Source organism: Pseudophryne corroboree, chromosome 6, assembly GCF_028390025.1.
Source record: "Pseudophryne corroboree isolate aPseCor3 chromosome 6, aPseCor3.hap2, whole genome shotgun sequence".
NCBI classification, from domain to species: Eukaryota; Metazoa; Chordata; class Amphibia; order Anura; family Myobatrachidae; genus Pseudophryne; species Pseudophryne corroboree.
Window position 1 is genome coordinate 104,366,521 of NC_086449.1, and position 18,053 is coordinate 104,384,573.

An 18,053-nucleotide genomic window follows, 5' to 3' on the forward strand; every position below is an offset into this window, starting at 1 on the left:
TTAGATGACATCCTAATCTTCTCTCATTCCCTGGAGGAACATCGGAAGCATATACGCTTAGTCCTCCAGAAACTCAGAGACGACCAGCTTGGGGCGAAGCTGGAGAAGTGCGAGTTTGAAGTCCAGCAAATCGCATTTCTAGAGTATATTATCTCCTCAGAAGGTTTCCAAATGGAGGGTTTTAAAGGTACAGGCAGTCCTGGATTGGGTGCAGCCCACTAGTTTGAAGGCGCTTCAACGTTTTCTGGGCTTTGCAAATTTTTATAGACGGTTTATCGCTGGATTTTCGTCTATAGTGGCCCCCTTGGTGGCACTCACTAAGAAAGGGGCGGATGTTGCTCACTGGTCTTGTGAGGCCAAAGCGGCCTTTGCCCGTCTCAAAAGGGCATTTGTCTCGGCCAAGGTGCTGCGACACCCAGATCCAGAGCGTCCTTTTGTGGTAGAAGTGGATGCCTCTGAGATAGGTATTGGGGCAGTGCTCTCTCAGATGGGGGTGTCTGATAATCGCCTTCATCCCTGTGCTTACTTTTCCCGTAAATTTTCGTCTGCCGAGATGAATTATGATGTGGGTAACCGAGAATTGTTGGCTATAAAGGATGCACTCGGGGAGTGGAGACACTGGCTTGAGGGGGCTAAGTTTGTGGTCTCAATTCTCACCGACCATAAGAATCTGGCATATTTAGAGTCAGCGAAGTGGCTCAATGCCAGGCAGGCACGATGGGCTTTGTTTTTTGCTTGCTTTAATTTTTTGATAACATATCGCCCTGGGTCAAAAAACATCAAGGCTGATGCGCTCTCGCGGAGTTTTGCTCCAGTTCAAGAGACCACGAGGAGCCATTGCCCATTGTGTCCCCATCATGTATTAAAGTGGGCATTACCCAGGACCTCTTGTCATTAGTCCTTAGAGCACAGGAGCAGGCTCCTCCAGACCTTCCGGTAGGTCTCTTGTTTGTGCCTCCTAGGTTAAGACAGCGAGTGTTCCTGGAATTCCATGCCAAGAGGTCGGCAAGGCATCCGGGTATTGCCAGAACTCGGGAGTTGCTGTCTAGGGCGGTGTGGTGGCCCTCGGTGGCTAGGGATGTGGATCAGTGGGTTCGGGCATGTGACGTTTGTGCCCGAAATAAAACTCCTAGAGGGGTTCCTGTCGGCCCATTACATCCACTCACTATTCCGTCTAAGCCATGGACCCACATTTCCATGGATTTTGTGGTGGACTTGCCCAAATCCTCGGGGATGACAGCCATTTGGGTTGTCGTTGACAGGTTTTCGAAGATGGCGCATTTCGTTCCACTGGTTGGGTTGCCATCGGCCAGACGCCTGTCTGAGTTATTTATGCAGCATGTTGTGCGCCTCCACGGGTTACCACTTGATGTGGTCTCTGACCGTGGATCCCAGTTTGTGGCCAAATTCTGGAGGGCATTTTGTTCTGATCTCCAGATTTCTGTGAGCTTGTCGTCAGGCTACCATCCACAGTCTAATGGGCAGACTGAAAGGGTGAACCAGTCCTTGGAGCAGTTCCTCAGGTGTTATGTCTCCAAGTGTCAGACTGACTGGGTTGCTCATCTGTCCATGGCGGAGTTTGCCTATAAAAACGCGGCTCACTCTGCTACAGGGATCTCTCCCTTCCTTTGTGTGTATGGGCATCATCCTAAGGCCAATTCTTTTGACCCCCTGGATTCCACGCCTGGTGGTTCCTCTGTTGTTTCGGTCCTTAGGGGTATTTGGAGGAAAGTGAAGAAAGCCCTTGTGTCTGTGTCATTAGTGACCACAAGGGTTTTTGATAAGCGGAGAAGACCCTGCAGCTTCAAATTAGGAGACTTCGTCTGGTTGTCCACCAAGAATTTGAAGTTGAGACAGCCATCTCATAAGTTAGGTCTCCGGTTCATCGGCCCTTATAAGATCACCAGGGTTATCAATCCGGTGGCATTTCAGTTAGATCTGCCCCGTTCATTGGGTATCAATAAAACATTTAATTGTTCCCTTTTAAAACTGGCGGTTAATAATCCTTCTTCCAGTGGAAGACCTTCTCCTCTTCTGATACGGGGTCAGAGGGAGTTTGTGGTTGAAAGGGTTCTTGACTCCAAGATGGTTCGGGGTCGGCTGTCATTTTTGGTGCACTGGAAGGGGTATGGCCCGGAGGAGCGGTCGTGGGTGCGCAGTTGTGATCTTCATGCCCCCAGACTGATACGCTCTTTCTTCTCGCAGTTCCCCGATAAACCCGGTGGTAGGGGTTCTTTGACCCCTCGTCAGAGGGGGGGTACTGTTAGGATCTCCTGCTCTGTGCTGCCACATCGCCATGGCAACCGGGAGGCAAGTGTTAGCGAAGTAACCTGAGCGCAGCTGATACTCCGGTCCGGGTTTTTACTGTGTAGTGGTTACAGGCTCTGTGCACGGCAGGGAATCCGGCGCTGGTTTTGTGCTCACAGTCTGTGAGGTCTGAGTGGGGCGTGGACAGCACCTGCTATATAAACCATCCTCTCAGGCTAGGCAAATGCTGCTGAATCTTTGTTTGTTAGTCAGTTCCAGAGAGTTAGCTAGTACTGTGTGACTTTGTATTTACTTGTTGCTTACTGCGAATAGGCCTTGGGATTCGGTACTTCATTCTACCAATCCGGACCTAGCAGTAAGACTGGAGTCAGTTGTTTGACCTGCTGGGGTTCTTTTGCTATTCTGTGAACCCAGCAGGTTTGCGGCTGTACTCTCAGACCTGCTTGCTTAATCCTCCCTCACTGTGCAGGGCGTCAGGGTGTCAGTTTAGTGGCAGTAAGCTGAACCTGTGCCCTGCAAGTGGGGGTTAGGATTGTGGATACTCTCCTTGTGTCTATATTTCTATCTCTGACCAAGGAGTTTATTCCCACACCCGTTGGTAACCCTTTGGGGTTTTTTTCTGTTGCTCTTAGCAACATCATTTCAGGTGCTCCACATGTTAAATCACTACACCTCGCTTCATTGTCCGCTCTATTCCATCTGAGCATTCCTGACACTAGGGAGACACCCAATTCCTGAGCCTTTGGGCTTCTCCGTTCACTTTGTGTTTATTAGTTATTCCATCACCTCCTGTGTATGTTATGTTATACTGTCTGTGAGTTCGTTTGCTTCGCTTCCCTCTCTGTTCATACACCGGTATACTCCTGTTAGCACTGGTGTGCGTAACAGTCTCCTTCTATGCCACCATCCTTCCCTGTCTCCGTCCACGCCAGCGTACTGCCCTGTCTCCCTCCACGCCACTAAAGTTAAATCAAAGTATTTGACTCCTGGTGGGTATTTGTACAGACAACACTATTAAGCAGCATAGATTAATTATTATGGATAGCTATAACCACATTTGTATCTTGGTATTGTGAGAAATAAACAGAAACACTGTATTTAAATAAACAAAAAAAGTTGTTTTTTTAAGGGTTTGACTAACGTTAGGGCAGCCTTAGTATGCTTTATCATGTTCTGCATGACAGCAGTGGCACACAGGGGAGATGCAAGCAACCATGTCTAAAACGCTCCCCCCTTGTGCCCCCCCCCCCCCTTAGAAAACACAGTGGGGTAAGTACAGCTTTGCATCTAGACTCTCGCTGGGAGGCACACTGCTGTAACAGCACCACAAAAAACCTAAGCTTAGCAGGATCCTACCGCATCTCATTGTCTTCACCTCCCCCTTCCGCACTGTAGCGGCTAAATGTCACAGCAAGTGAATGTCGCGGCCACCCCTTCCCCACCGCAACCCTCCCAGACAGTAACTCACCAACTTGTATTCTCTTGTAACCTCTCTGGACAGCAGCGCACCTCACTTCTGGCTTTACGGCTCCTCTCACTGACCGTGTGACGTAACGTGTCACACAGGGCTGGTGCTAGGTTGTTCGGCGCCCCCCTGCAAACTATAAATTTTCCCCTCCCATACTTTACAAAGGGACAGCGCGTGTCGAAAAAGGGATGTGGTCTCTCAGGGAAGGGGCATGGCCACTCAATTGTACCCCCATTTTAAACACCCCAGTAGTGGCACTGCTTACACATAACACCCCAGTTGTAGCACCGCTTACACATAACCCCAGTAGTAGCGCCGCTTACACATAATGACCCCAGTAGTAGCACAGCTTACACGTAACGCCACAGTAATAGCGCAGCTTACACGTAACGAACCCAGTAGTAGCGCAGCTTACACATAACGCCCCAGTAGTAGCGCAGCTTATACGTAACGCCCCAGTAGTAGCGCAGCTTATACGTGACGCCCCAGTAGTAGCGCAGCTTACACTTATGCCCTAGTAGTAACTCAGCTTAAACGTAATGCCCCAGTAGTAGCGCAGCTTCCACGTAATGCCCCAGTAGTAGCGCAGCTTCCACGTAATGCCCCAGTAGTAGCGCAGCTTCCACGTAATGCCCTAGTAGTAACTCAGCTTACACATAATTCCCCAGTAGTAGCGCTGCTTACACGTAATGCCCCAGCAGTAGCGCAGCTTACCCATAACGCCCCAGTAGTAACGCAGCTTACACGTAACGCCCACAGTAGTAGCACTGTTTACACGCAACGCCCAGTAATAGCGCTATTTACACATAATGCCCCAACAGTAGCACAGCTTTCCTGTAACGCCCCAGTATTAGCGCCGCTTACATGTAATGAACCCAGTAGTAGCGTAGCTTACATGTAACGCCCCAGTAGTAGCGCAGCTTACATGTAACGCCCTAATAGTAGAGCTGCTTACACGTAACGCCCCAGTAATAGCGCTGCTTACACGTAACGCCCCAACAGTAGCGCAGCTTACATGTAATGCCCCAGTAGTAGCGCAGCTTATACGTAACGCCCCAGTAGTAGCGCAGCTTACACATATGCCCTAGTAGTAACTCAGCTTAAACGTAACACCCCAGTAGTTGCGCAGCTTCCACGTAATGCCCCAGTAGTAGCGCAGCTTCCAGGTAACGCCCCAGTAGTAACGCAGCTTACACGTAATGCCCCAGTAGTAGCGCTGCTTACACGTAATGCCCCAGCAGTAGCGCAGCTTACCCATAACGCCCAAGTAGTAACGCAGCTTACACGTAACGCCCACAGTAGTAGCGCTGCTTACACGCAACGCCCCAGTAATAGCGCTATTTACACGTAATGCCCCAACAGTAGCGCAGCTTTCCTGTAACGCCCCAGTATTAGCGCCGCTTACATGTTATGAACCCAGTAGTAGCGCAGCTTACACATAACGCCCCAGTAGTATCGCAGCTTACATGCAACGCTCCAGTAGTAGCGCAGCTTACACAACGCCCCAGTAGTAGCGCAGCTTACACCATACTTGCCTACCTGACCCTCTCCATGAGGGAGAAAATGCTCTGTTCCTGGACTTTCCTGGTAATGTATGATTGCCATCACCTGTGGTGAGCTAGTTAATTGATAGGAAAGGCGTTTCACCACAGGGGATGGCAATCATACATTACCTGGAAATTCCAGGAACAGAGCATTTTCTCCCTCATGGAGAGGGTCAGGTAGGCAAGTATGGCTTACACATAACGCCCCTGTAGTAGCGCAGCTTACACGTAACGCCCCAGTAGTAGCGCAGCTTACACGTAACGCCCTAATAGTAGAGCTGCTTACACGTAACGCCCCAGTAATAGCGCTGCTTACATGTAACGCACCAACAGTAGCGCAGCTTTCCCATAACGGCCCAGTAGTAGCACAGCTTACATGTAACGCCCCAGTAGTAGAGCTGCTTACACGTAATAGCGCTGCCTACGCGTAACGCCCCAACAGTAGCGCAGCTTTCCCTTAATGCGCACACACACACACACACACTTTCTCACTTACAGTATTCTCCCTGGCTGGCAGGATCTGGAGCAGCATGTCCTCCTCTGTGGCTGCAGTCTGATGGTCCCATGTAGCTCCACCCCCTCCACCCGTGTAGCTCCGCCCCTCCATCCGTGTAGCCCCGCCCCCTCTATACGATCAGTTACTGCATTGTCACAGGATGGGAGGGGGAGAGGAGGCTTTCAGCGGGGAGCGCCAGCCTGCTGTCACACGCAGCATGACACAGTGCAGACTGCAGAGGAGAGGGAATTGCTGCCCCTCCTCCCTCTCGGGTCGGACTAAACTTGGCAGCAGCTACTGGGGGACGGGCAGGTATGTAAATGTTCTCTAGTCTAAACATAATAGTTGCTGCACGCCCCGGAATCGCCCACAGGCCAATCACATGGGACTCAGTGACAGGGGCGTGCCTGCATGTGCTTGCTGTCAGCACGCCCCTGTGAAAGCGGCAATGCTAGAGGTGCCGCTTCTAGTGTTTTTTTGTAATGGGATATGACTGCCCTGTGGCTGGCCCCGCCCCCCGCTTCCGGACCTGTATCACTGACAGTGGGAGGCACCGAGAACGGTGCCTCCAAAACATGTTTAGAAATGTTTTTTAGTAGGTACAAAATTATTAAAATAATGCAAAGGCTAAAGTTCATACTTATAACATAAAATATATGTGTCATAAGTATGTTCTTTGTATTATTTTAATAATTAATGACAGGGGAGGCACTGCCTCCCCTGACTGCACGTCCCTGGCGCACGATAACCCCGCGGTGGCCAGCAATAAATCAATATCCAGGCCCGGCCCACGGTACTTCCCAACTGGCGGATGCGCAGTCCGCATAGTCTCAATAAAATAGTTTAAAAAACAGGAGAACCGGGCAGATTTGTAGGGCAGCAGGAGGTTGAGGTCAAAACTGGGAGCCTCCCGCTGAATGCGGGAGGGTAGGCAAGTCTGAGTAGCACTCTACGCTATACACAGCCCCTCCATCTTACACCCAGAAGCACGTTACACTACATTTTACACAGCCCCCCCCCCCGTATTACACCCAGTAGCACTATACACAGCCCCCCATATTACACCCAGCAGCACATTACACTACATTTTACACAGCCCCCTCCCCCCATATTACACCCAGTAGCACTATACACAGCCCCTCCATCTTACACCCAGCAACACATTACACTACATTTTACACAGCCCCGCCCATATTAAACCCAGTAGCACTGTACACAGCCCCCCCATATTACACCCAGCAGCACATTACACTACATTTTACACAGCCCCCTCCCCTCCATATTACACCCAGTAGCACTATACACAGCCCCCCCCCATATTACACCAAGCAGCACATTACCCTCATAGGCGTGCGCAGCACATTTTATTAGGGGGTGCACCGTCGGAGGGGTGTGTCTAGCACCGCCTTTTGGCCGTGTATAGCACCATCTATTGATGGTCAACGCAATATAAAATATCCACCCTTGTACCAATCCTATTAAAGCAGATACATTGTCAGATGTTGTGGTGTGCACCAAACAAACACCCCTGATGGCACTCACTGCAATTACACTGCTCCTCCATAGCCTGGTCTGACTCCCCCTCACTTTCCTCTGCAAGCTGCAGCAGCTTATTTACAAGTCAGTCACTTACTGACATTGACAGCAGTGGCGGATCTTGCCACGGGCAAGCGGTACTTTTGCCCGGGGCGGCGCCATCCGGAGGGCGCCGCACCAGGGCAAGATCCGCCACTGTGCCCCCCGCAGTGCCCCGCTGTGCCCCCTCGCTTTGAAGGGAACCAGACGCGTAGCGTCTAGTTTCCCTTCATTGAGAGGACCTTAGTTGTGCGGTGCACGATGACGTCATCGCGCACCGCACAGCAAAGGTCCTCTCCATGAAGGGAAACTAGACGCTACGGTCTAGTTTCCCTTCATGTAGAGGACCTTTTCTGTGCGGTGCGCGATGACGTCATCGCGCACCGCACAGCATAGTGGCACAGACACTAGGGGTCATAATTGACCTCTAGTGTCTATGCTGTTCTATGGGAGAGACGTAATAACGTCTCTCCCATAGATCGAGGAGAGGAGAGGAGAAGAGCGGCGCCGCCGGCGGAGGAGGTCTGCAGCGGTCTGGATCAGGAACGGGGATGGTAAGTATACTTTTTTTTTATTTTATTTTTTCTTTCAGCGTCGCTACAGGGGGCATAAATGGGGGCGTAACTGACCACGCCCCATTTGAAGCCACGCCCCTATACTTTGCCCGGGGCGCCACAAGGCCAAGAACCGGCCCTGACTGACAGTCGCAGACTAGTACTGCTGCTGATGGAAAAACGAGTGACGTGTCAATGTTGCTGCCGACCGCCTGCCAGTATTGAATTGGTCTTCCTAAGAGGAAAGCTGGCTGCATGCTGCTCCTCATCAGTGGCTGGCGCTGGCATAGGAAGGAAGGAGAGAGGTGGGCATGTGGCGGGTGTGCGCACGAGCAGCATGACGTAATCACATCACATCACGCTGTTTTTGTACATGGAGGTGGAGCTGGGAGTTTGAAAGCCGGTGGCAGAGGCACCCTTGATTAACCCAGGCGTCCGGTCAGTAATACAGTCCTGACAGGGTGCAGCGCAGAGGGGACAGTAATCAGCTTGCTCTGCGATTTCTGCATCAGGCATGTGAGATCGGGGTGCCAGACATTAGGGGGTGCCTGTGCGCACACCTATGATTACACTACATTTTACACAGCCCCCTCCCCCCCATATTACACCCAGTAGCACTCTACACGATACACAGGCCCCCACCCTTCCATATAACCCCCAGTACAGACAGCACCCACCTGGCTTTTGTTGCTGCCTCCTGTGAAGAGCAGGGATGCGGCCCATAGACAGTGAGGTGGGGGGAGGCAGATCAGGGCAGGCACATGCAGGAACCAGGAAGAGGAAAGCTGGCCTGTTACATGCAGTGTGTGAGTGTGATGGGCGGGGCCAGCCACAGCGATGCAGAGCCCTGGCTGTCTGGCTACAGTATGAGCTTCGGTGAGTAGGCAGCTGTTCCGCTCTCATTAGTCCCCAGACACTGCTCCTGCCGCTCAGACAGCTCGGCTCCATACTGCACAAGACGGCCACCGCTACCCACAAACCCGCGGTGCGGTGGCCGGCCATGACCTTTCCCTTGCAGCCTACCCCCACCCGCATTGCCGGACTCGCGCATGCGCAGTCCGGATTTTCAGGTTGGAGCTCTTAAAAACCGGGAGGGCTGGCAATGTGTGCTGGGCAGCGGGAGGCTCATTGAAATATCGGGAGCCTCCCGCTGAATGCAGGAGGGTAGGCAAGCCTGATTAAGACATAATGGGTCAGATGTATTAACCTGGAGAAGGCATAAGGAAGTGATAAACCAGTGATATGTGCAAGGTGATAAACGAATCAGCCAATCAGGTCTAATAGGTAAATTAACAGTTAGGAGCTGATTGGTTGGTGCATTTATCACCTTGCACATATCACTGGTTTATCACTTCCTTATGCCTTCTCTAGGTTAATACATCTGCCCCTATGTTAGATGCATCATCGCTTGGAAAGTGATAAAATGGAGAGTGGATAAGTGCAAGCCAATCAGCTCTTAACTGCCATGCCACAGGCTGTGTTTGAAAAATGTCAGTAAGGAGCTGATTGGCTGGTACTTTTTCACTCTCCACTTTATCACTTTCTAAGCGATGATGCATCTGCCAGTATTGATTATCATAGCCTTAATGCAATCACTATAAAAAATGACCGTCGCCTGCAAATTCTGAGCTTTTCAGATGAATAAGGGGGCTTATATTATAACAAAGCTAGACCTCAGAGCTTCATATAACCTAATTTGTAGAGATGTGCGGCGGGCACTTCTCGTGTTTTGGTTTTGCATCTTGATCCCTGCTTGTGTTTTGGATCTGGATTGGTTTTGCCAAAACCTCCCTTTCGGGTTTTGGTTTTGGATCTGGGTGATTTTTGAAAAAACATAAAAACAGCTAAAATCACAGGATTTGGGGGTAATTTTGATTCTGCTGTATTATTAACCTTAATAACATTCATTTCCAGTCTCTTCTGAACACCTCACAATATTGTTTTTAGGCCTAAAGGTTGCACCGAGGTCGCTGGATGACTAAGCTAAGCGACACAAGTGTGTGGCACAAACACCTGGCCCATCTAGGAGTGGCACTGCAGTGGCAGACAGGATGGCAGTTTTAAATACTAGGTCCCAAAGAGCACATAACGCAAAGAAAAAAAGAGGTGCACGATGGAATTGTCCCTGTATCCTCCCACCCACCCTTATGTTGTATAAACAGGACATGCACACTTTATCAAACCAATCAATTCGGCGACAGGGTCTGCCATATGACTGTGGCTGAAATTATTGCTTTGTTTGGGCCCCCACCAGTGGTGCAAGTATGCGGGTAGGCTCGGGTACGGAGTACCCTTAAGAATTTGGCAGGGTGTACGCAGTACCACCTGCCACACACTTTGCAATTGCCACAATTATAATGTGCCACAAAGCAACAAGACCATGGTGCTTGGCAGCATGACGGCTCCACCCACTTTGCCAGGGTTACTGGGAGTGCGAAAGCGGCTGTATTTCCCTGTTATAATGGAGGCATTACTATATATTGTTAAATTGGGGGCATTGCTATATATTTCTATTATACTGGAGTTATCACTATATATTTTTAGCCTTGCCTCCAGAATCTCCCAAAAAAGGGTCTGTCATGTGGCCACGCCGCTAGTGTCATGTAGCCACTCCCACTAGCAGCATGTGGCCACACCCCATCACAACACATGACCACGCCCATTTTCATCACTCAGTATCCATAAGAAAATATTTCTACTTGCACCACTGGCCCCCACCAAAAAAGAAGCAATTAATCTCTCCTTGCACAAACTGGCTCTACAGTGGCAAGATGTCGTTCTCATCATCAGATCACCCCCCTTCAGTGTTTACATCCTCATTCTCACAGAGAAATACTATTCAAAAAACCACAATTTAGGTGTCAGTGGACTGCTTACGCTGTTACCCAAAGTTTCTGAACTTGACAATGACTTATACAGGTGACGTATAAGGTGGTTAACATCCTTACCCCTACTTATTATGGATTGACAAAGGCAACAGATGGCTTGACACCTGTTGTCCGGATTTGTAGAGAAATAATTCCACACTGAAGAGGTGGCTTTTTTGGTATTTTGCCCAGGCATGACGATGGGATTTTTCATCCCATGGACAACAACTGTTTCCACTGGTGCCTTATTCAAACAAACCACATCACCATCAGAATCCTCATCGTCAACTTCCTCCGCAGCACCAGCTACACCCATATCCTCCTCATTCTGGTGTACTTCTACAGTGACATCCTCAATCTCAATATCAGCAGCTGGACTGGTGGTGCTCCTCCCAGTACTTGCAGGGGGCGTGCAAATGGTGGTAGGAGCCTCCTCTTCCCATACAGTGTTGTGAAGGTCAGGCCTAGATATCGTAAACGCGGAAAGTGCCAGCACCCCTGTGTTTTCACTACATCCCTGTAATGTTACAGCATACAAGACAAGGCAGGTGTACATTTATTTTCACTGCACCCCTATATTTGACAGGGCCAGTATAATGTTGTTAAGACATCAGCACCCCTATATTTGACAGCATACAGGAGCAGTGTGCTTTTAATTTTTAAAAATGGCACCCCTGAATTTTTATAGCAGACAGGAGGACAGTGCTTTTGCCCCCTGTACAACACAGTGACAGCCAGGACAGCAACACCCATGTACAGCAGCAGCACACGGCCATAACAGCACACGAAACACCAGTGACAGCCAGGAGAGCACCCCTAACACAGCACCGGTACACCACAGTGACTGCAGCAGCACCCCTACAGAGCACACACTAACCCCACCCGACGCTACCATCCACAGACACACAGAGGTCTGTCTCCCTCACTCTCCAAGTCCGGAGTGAAAATGGCGGTGACGCGCGGCTATTTATACGGGATCCAAAGCCCGCGAGAATCAGACAGTGGGATGACGACGTTTTGCCTCGATCGGGTTTCTGAGTCTGGCGGGAAGTCCTGAGCCGGACTCTGATCCAGGCTCAGAGCGTGAAGTTCGAGGGGGTGGGGGTGGGGGGGGTGTGTTCGGTCTCAGGAAACCAAACCTGCTCATCTCTACTAATTTGTAGCAGATAAGGAGATGAAAGGCCTTTTTACAACTAGGCTGGCCACTGTCAGTGTCTGGTCATGTCATTCGGTCTTTGTAATGCTTCGGCTATCTTCAAGAAATTTATAAACAAAAAACTTTTTTGAGATCTTTTACAGGAGTACATAAATGTTTACTCAGAGAACATCTTTTACATGGACCTATCAAGCCACCGGAGACATGATGTTTTGTCCCAACTTGTTCTACAGGCTTCATAGATACAGTATATTTTTAAAAAAGATCAGGGGGTTTATTCATCATCCCTTAAATGTCACAATTTCTACACTCCCCAGGGGATGTAGAAATTGTGACATCCATCAAACTCTGAAAAAACTTTTTTTTTTGGTAACAAAGGTGCTGGCGGAGAGGTGCGGGGTGGGGGTGCTGCTGCACTGGCTATGCTTAAGCCGGCCATCCCTGATAACAAATAACAAGGGTGACCAGCCTCTGGTAATTATATGCCAGTGGCGGGGAAGTGCAGGCGACCAGCCTCCGGTAATTAAATGCTAGCAGCGGGGAGGTGCGGGGGCCGGCTGCTGCACTGACCATGCAGCTGCTGGCAATTCCCAGTAATTAGATGCCGGTAGTGGGGGCAGGGGGGTTTGCGGGGTGCCACTTCTGTATAGTAGTGAAAATTTAGTAGGGGATGCGGTTATGTGACCGCTGGTCACAATACTGATGCTGGGATCCTGGCATCTGAAAATCCCACCGGTCAGCATGCCGACCAACAGGGACTATTCTCACTCGTGGGTGTCAACAACACCCATAGAGCAGGAATAGAACCTGTGGCAAGCGCAGCAAGGGGCTTCGTTGCACCCTCACCCCGCCATCCATGTAACAGCCGGGATCTCGTTGTTGGCATTGTGAACCGCCGGTCCAAATACCCAACCCTTAGTAGTGTATTTAGAGAATATTATATAAACCCGACATCAGGCGGCACTCACGGACTTGAAAGTTATAAGAATGGAGATCACTCCATGCTCAGGCTTAACGTTTCGGTATATTAAAACCTTTGTCAAAAGCAACAAAAAAAGTACAAAATCTCACCTTTATACATTCGAGAGAACACCACCTGTGCAGGTCCACGGAGCCCCGGGGAGGAACATCCGGAAACGTCATCACCAATGGACAAGCCTGTCCAGCTGATGACGTAACACGGTAACTGTGCAGCCATCACCATAACAACAATGTAAACACAAGCAGAGGAAGTAGAGCTGTAAAAAAGATTAAACAAATTGCTGTTACTGGAGCATATAGTGTTGGCATAAGAAGCACAAAACTGTTAAACAAATACAAAGCTAAAAGCAGCCTAATGAATCTATAAAAAGCATGCAAAAGACAACGTTTCATTGAGGCCATGCGGTGCCACCGTATTTAAACGATGGATCCACCGTGCCTCAAGTTGATACAGGGCTTTACCTCTATCACCGCCCCACTTGGAGAAAGCAACCTGATCAATCATTTTATAACGCAATGAAGTTTAATTATGTTTTTAAAAATTTAAAATGCTTGGCAACCGGTTGGTCAATAGTTTTCCCTTCAAGGATCTGTTTAATAGCGCTCCTATGCTGAGTCATACGCTCCTTAAATTGACAAGTGGTCTTCCCTATATAATAGAGACCACAAGGACAGCGTATATAATAGAGGACATATCTACTCATACAGGTTAACACTTTTTGCCAGAATGTGGGTGTACCATGTAATCACCAACCTCAAGATACAAACAGGTTGTGTAACCCGTACATTTATAATTACCGGGTTTTCTGGACAAAAACGACTCCGTAGTAGATGAAGGGAATTGAGAAATATCAGTGTACTACCATGTCTTGGATATTTCTACCCCTTTTATAACATGGTAAATAGTGACTAGTGGAAAGACTAGATAGATCAGAATCTGACTATATGATGGGCCAAATGCGTTTAGCTGTAGTAGTAATCTTATTGCTAGAAGTAGTAAAATTGGTCACGCAAATCATGGCCTCATCAGTTTTCTGCTTCAGTATTTTAGAAACAGGAACTTTTGGATCAGATAATGCTCTTAATCCTTGTTCTAACATCTTATTACTGTAACCTCTTTGTAAAAATGTTTTGGCTTTAAGGAATTTGGCATCTTATACGGATATCACCGTGCGCCCTGCTGACAAGGGGGGTGGCATAGTGATACAGGATGTCACTGATTACAAAACAGAAGTGTATCGGCAACTTAACGATACTGCTGTTTATTCTAGATTATCCTCTGATCCTACTGTTCAGTATACTAAGGAATTGGTAGATGTACTTGGTGCAGCTGTTGAGAATGGGATCATTTCCAAGAATACTATGTCAGCACTGCTCATTGAAGCACCTTGTGTGCCTGTCTTCTATACTATTCCCAAACTGCATAAAAATCCAGTACGGCCTCCTGGTCGACCAATTATAGCAGCTAGCGAATTCACTATATTCCCCTGTTGCTAAGTACATCGACCATTTTTCTTCAACCAGTCATTCAGAATGAACATACGTATCTTAAAGATACCACAATCTTTTTATAAAAACTGCGAGGCATTGATGTTGACCCCGAGCAATGTTGGATGTGCACAGCCGACGTTGTTAGCCTGTACACCAGCATTCCACATGCTCGTGGTATGCATGCGGTAGAAACCTTAATTCAAGATAACATACATTATGTAAGGCCCGAGATTTATTTCTTCATGTCGTTAATTTCTTTAACATTGCATAGAAATTATTTTCTTTTCAACAATGAGTTCTTTTCAACAATCCCAGGGGTGTGCGATGGGTTCTTGCGCAGCCCCGGCATATGCCAATGCCTTTATGTTTGGGGTTGAAAATAATGTTTTTCTCTACTGTCCTAAGTGGATGCTGGGGACTCCGTAAGGACCATGGGGAATAGCGGCTCCGCAGGAGACTGGGCACATCTAAAGAAAGCTTTAGGACTATCTGGTGTGCACTGGCTCCTCCCCCTATGACCCTCCTCCAAGCCTCAGTTAGATCTCTGTGCCCGAACGAGAAGAGTGCACACTAGGGGCTCTCCTGAGCTTCTTAGTGAAAGTTTTAGATTAGGTTTTTTATTTTCAGTGAGACCTGCTGACAACAGGCTCACTGCATCGAGGGACTAAGGGGAGAAGAAGCGAACTCACCTGCGTGCAGAGTGGATTGGGCTTCTTAGGCTACTGGACATTAGCTCCAGAGGGACGATCACAGGCCCAGCTTGGATGGGTCCCAGAGCCGCGCCGCCGGCCCCCTTACAGAGCCAGAAGAGGTCCGGAAAATCGGCGGCAGAAGACGTCCTGTCTTCAACAAGGTAGCGCACAGCACTGCAGCTGTGCGCCATTGCTCTCAGCACACTTCGGTCACTGAGGGTGCAGGGCGCTGGGGGGGGGGCGCCCTGAGACGCAATAAAAACACCTTGGATGGCAAAAAATGCATCACATATAGCTCCTGGGCTATATGGATGCATTTAACCCCTGCCAGAATACATAGAAAAACGGGTGATAAGGCCGCCGATAAGGGGGCGGAGCCTATCTCCTCAGCACACTGGCGCCATTTTTCCTCACAGCTCCGTTGGAGGGAAGCTCCCTGGCTCTCCCCTGCAGTCACTACACTACAGAAAGGGTTAAAAAAAGAGAGGGGGGCACTAATTAGGCGCAGTATTAACTATACAGCAGCTATAAGGGGAAAAACACTTATAAGGTTATCCCTGTGTGTGTGTGTGTATATATATATATATATATATATATATATATATATATATATATATATATATATATATATATATATATATATATACACATATATATATACATACAGGGATAACTATATATATATATATATATATATATATATATATATATATATATATATATATATATATATATACACACACACACACACAGGGATAACCTTATATAAGTGTTTTTCCCCTTATAGCTGCTGTATAGTTAATACTGCGCCTAATTAGTGCCCCCCTCTCTTTTTTTAACCCTTTCTGTAGTGTAGTGACTGCAGGGGAGAGCCAGGGAGCTTCCCTCCAACGGAGCTGTGAGGAAAAATGGCGCCAGTGTGCTGAGGAGATAGGCTCCGCCCCCTTATCGGCGGCCTTATCACCCGTTTTTCTATGTATTCTGGCAGGGGTTAAATGCATCCATATAGCCCAGGAGCTATATGTGATGCATTTTTTGCCATCCAAGGTGTTTTTATTGCGTCTCAGGGCGCCCCCCCCCCAGCGCCCTGCACCCTCAGTGCATATATATATATAGCGCTCTGGTGTGTGCTGGCAAACTCTCCCTCTGTCTCCCCAAAGGGGTAGTGGGGTCCTGTCCTCTATCAGAGCATTCCCTGTGTGTGTGCTGTATGTCGGTACTTTTGTGTCGACATGTATGAGGAGAAAAATGATGTGGAGACGGAGCAGATTGCCTGTAATAGTGATGTCACCCCCTAGGGGGTCGACACCTGAGTGGATGAACTGTTGGAAGGAATTACGTGACAGTGTCAGCTCTGTATAAAAGACAGTGGTTGACATGAGACAGCCGGCTACTCAGTTTGTGCCTGTCCAGACGTCTCATAGGCCGTCAGGGGCTCTAAAGCGCCCGTTACCTCAGATGGCAGATATAGACGCCGACACGGATACTGACTCCAGTGTCGACGGTGAAGAGACGAATGTGACTTCCAGTAGGGCCACACGTTACATGATTGAGGCAATGAAAAATGTTTTACACATTTTTGATAATACGAGTACCACCAAAAAAGGGGTATCATGTTCGGTGAGGAAAAACTACCTGTAGTTTTCCTGAATCTGAGAAATTAAATGAGGTGTGTGATGATGCGTGGGTTTCCCCCGATAACAACTGATAATTTCTAAAATGTTATTGGCATTATATCCTTTCCCGCCAGAGGTTAGGGTGCGTTGGGAAACACCCCCTAGGGTGGATAAAGCGCTCACACACTTGTAAGGGCTCTACCTTCGCCTGAGATGGCCGCCCTTAAGGATCCTGCTGATAGAAAGCAGGAGGGTATCCTAAAAGGTATTTACACACATACTGGTGTTTTACTGCGACCAGCAATCGCCTCAGCCTGGATGTGCAGTGCTGGGTTGGCGTGGTCGGATTCCCTGACTGAAAATATTGATACCCTAGATAGGGACAGTATATTTTTGCCTATAGAGCATTTAAAAGATGCATTTCTATATATGCGTGATGCACAGCGGAATATTTGCCGACTGGCATCAAGTCTAAGCGCGTTGTCCATTTCTACGAGTAGAGGGTTATGGACACGTCAGTGGTCAGGTGATGCGTATTCCAAACGGCATTTGGAAGTATTGCTTTATTAAGGGGAGGAGTTATTTGGGGTCGGTCTTTCAGACCTGGTGGCCACGGCAACAGCTGGGAATTCCACGTTTGTACCCCAGGTCGCCTCTCAACATGAGAAGACGCCGTATTATCAGGCCCAGTCTTTTCGTGGACAAGGTTCCTCATTTCTGCCCCGTGACAGAGGGAGAGGAAAAAGGCTGCAGAAATCAGCCAGTTCCAAGGAACAGAAACCCTCTCCCGCCTCTGCCAAGCCCTCAGTATACGCTGGGGCTTTACAAGCAGAATCAGGCACGGTGGGGGGCCCGTCTCAATGAATTTCAGCGCGCAGTGGGCTCACTCGCAAGTAGACCCCTGGATCCTTCAGGTGATCTCAGGGGTACAAATAAGAATTTGAGACGTCTCCCCCTCGCCGTTTCCTAAAGTCGGCTTTACCGATGTCTCCTTCTGACAGGGAGATAGTTTTGGAAGCCATTCACAAGCTGTATTCCCAGCAGGTGATAATCAAGATACCCCTCCTGCAACAGGGAACGGGGTATTATTCCACACTGTTGTGGTACCGAAGCCGGACGGCTCGGTGAGACCGATTCTAAATCTAAAATCTTTGAACACTTACATACAGAGGTTCAAATTCAAGATTGAGTCACTCAGAGCAGTGATTGCGAACCTGGAAGAAGGGGACTACATGATGTCTCGGGACATCGAGGATGCTTACCTTCATGTCAAAATTTACCCTTCTCACCAAGGGTACCTCAGGTTTATGGTACAGAACTGTCACCATCAGTTCAGACGCTGCCG

At 48.7% G+C, this 18,053-nt stretch overlaps 1 protein-coding gene across 1 annotated transcript in view; it reads left to right on the top strand.

The window, feature by feature from the left end:
- The window catches only part of LOC134934383 (adhesion G protein-coupled receptor E3-like), a 535,434-nt gene that overhangs the window by 295,002 nt on the left and 222,379 nt on the right, over positions 1 to 18,053 (top strand). Inside the window, exon 6 of the mRNA XM_063929832.1 lies at positions 5,996 to 6,088. Within this exon, the coding sequence (XP_063785902.1) occupies positions 5,996 to 6,088 (93 nt within the window). The remainder of the gene's footprint in view (positions 1 to 5,995; positions 6,089 to 18,053) is intronic.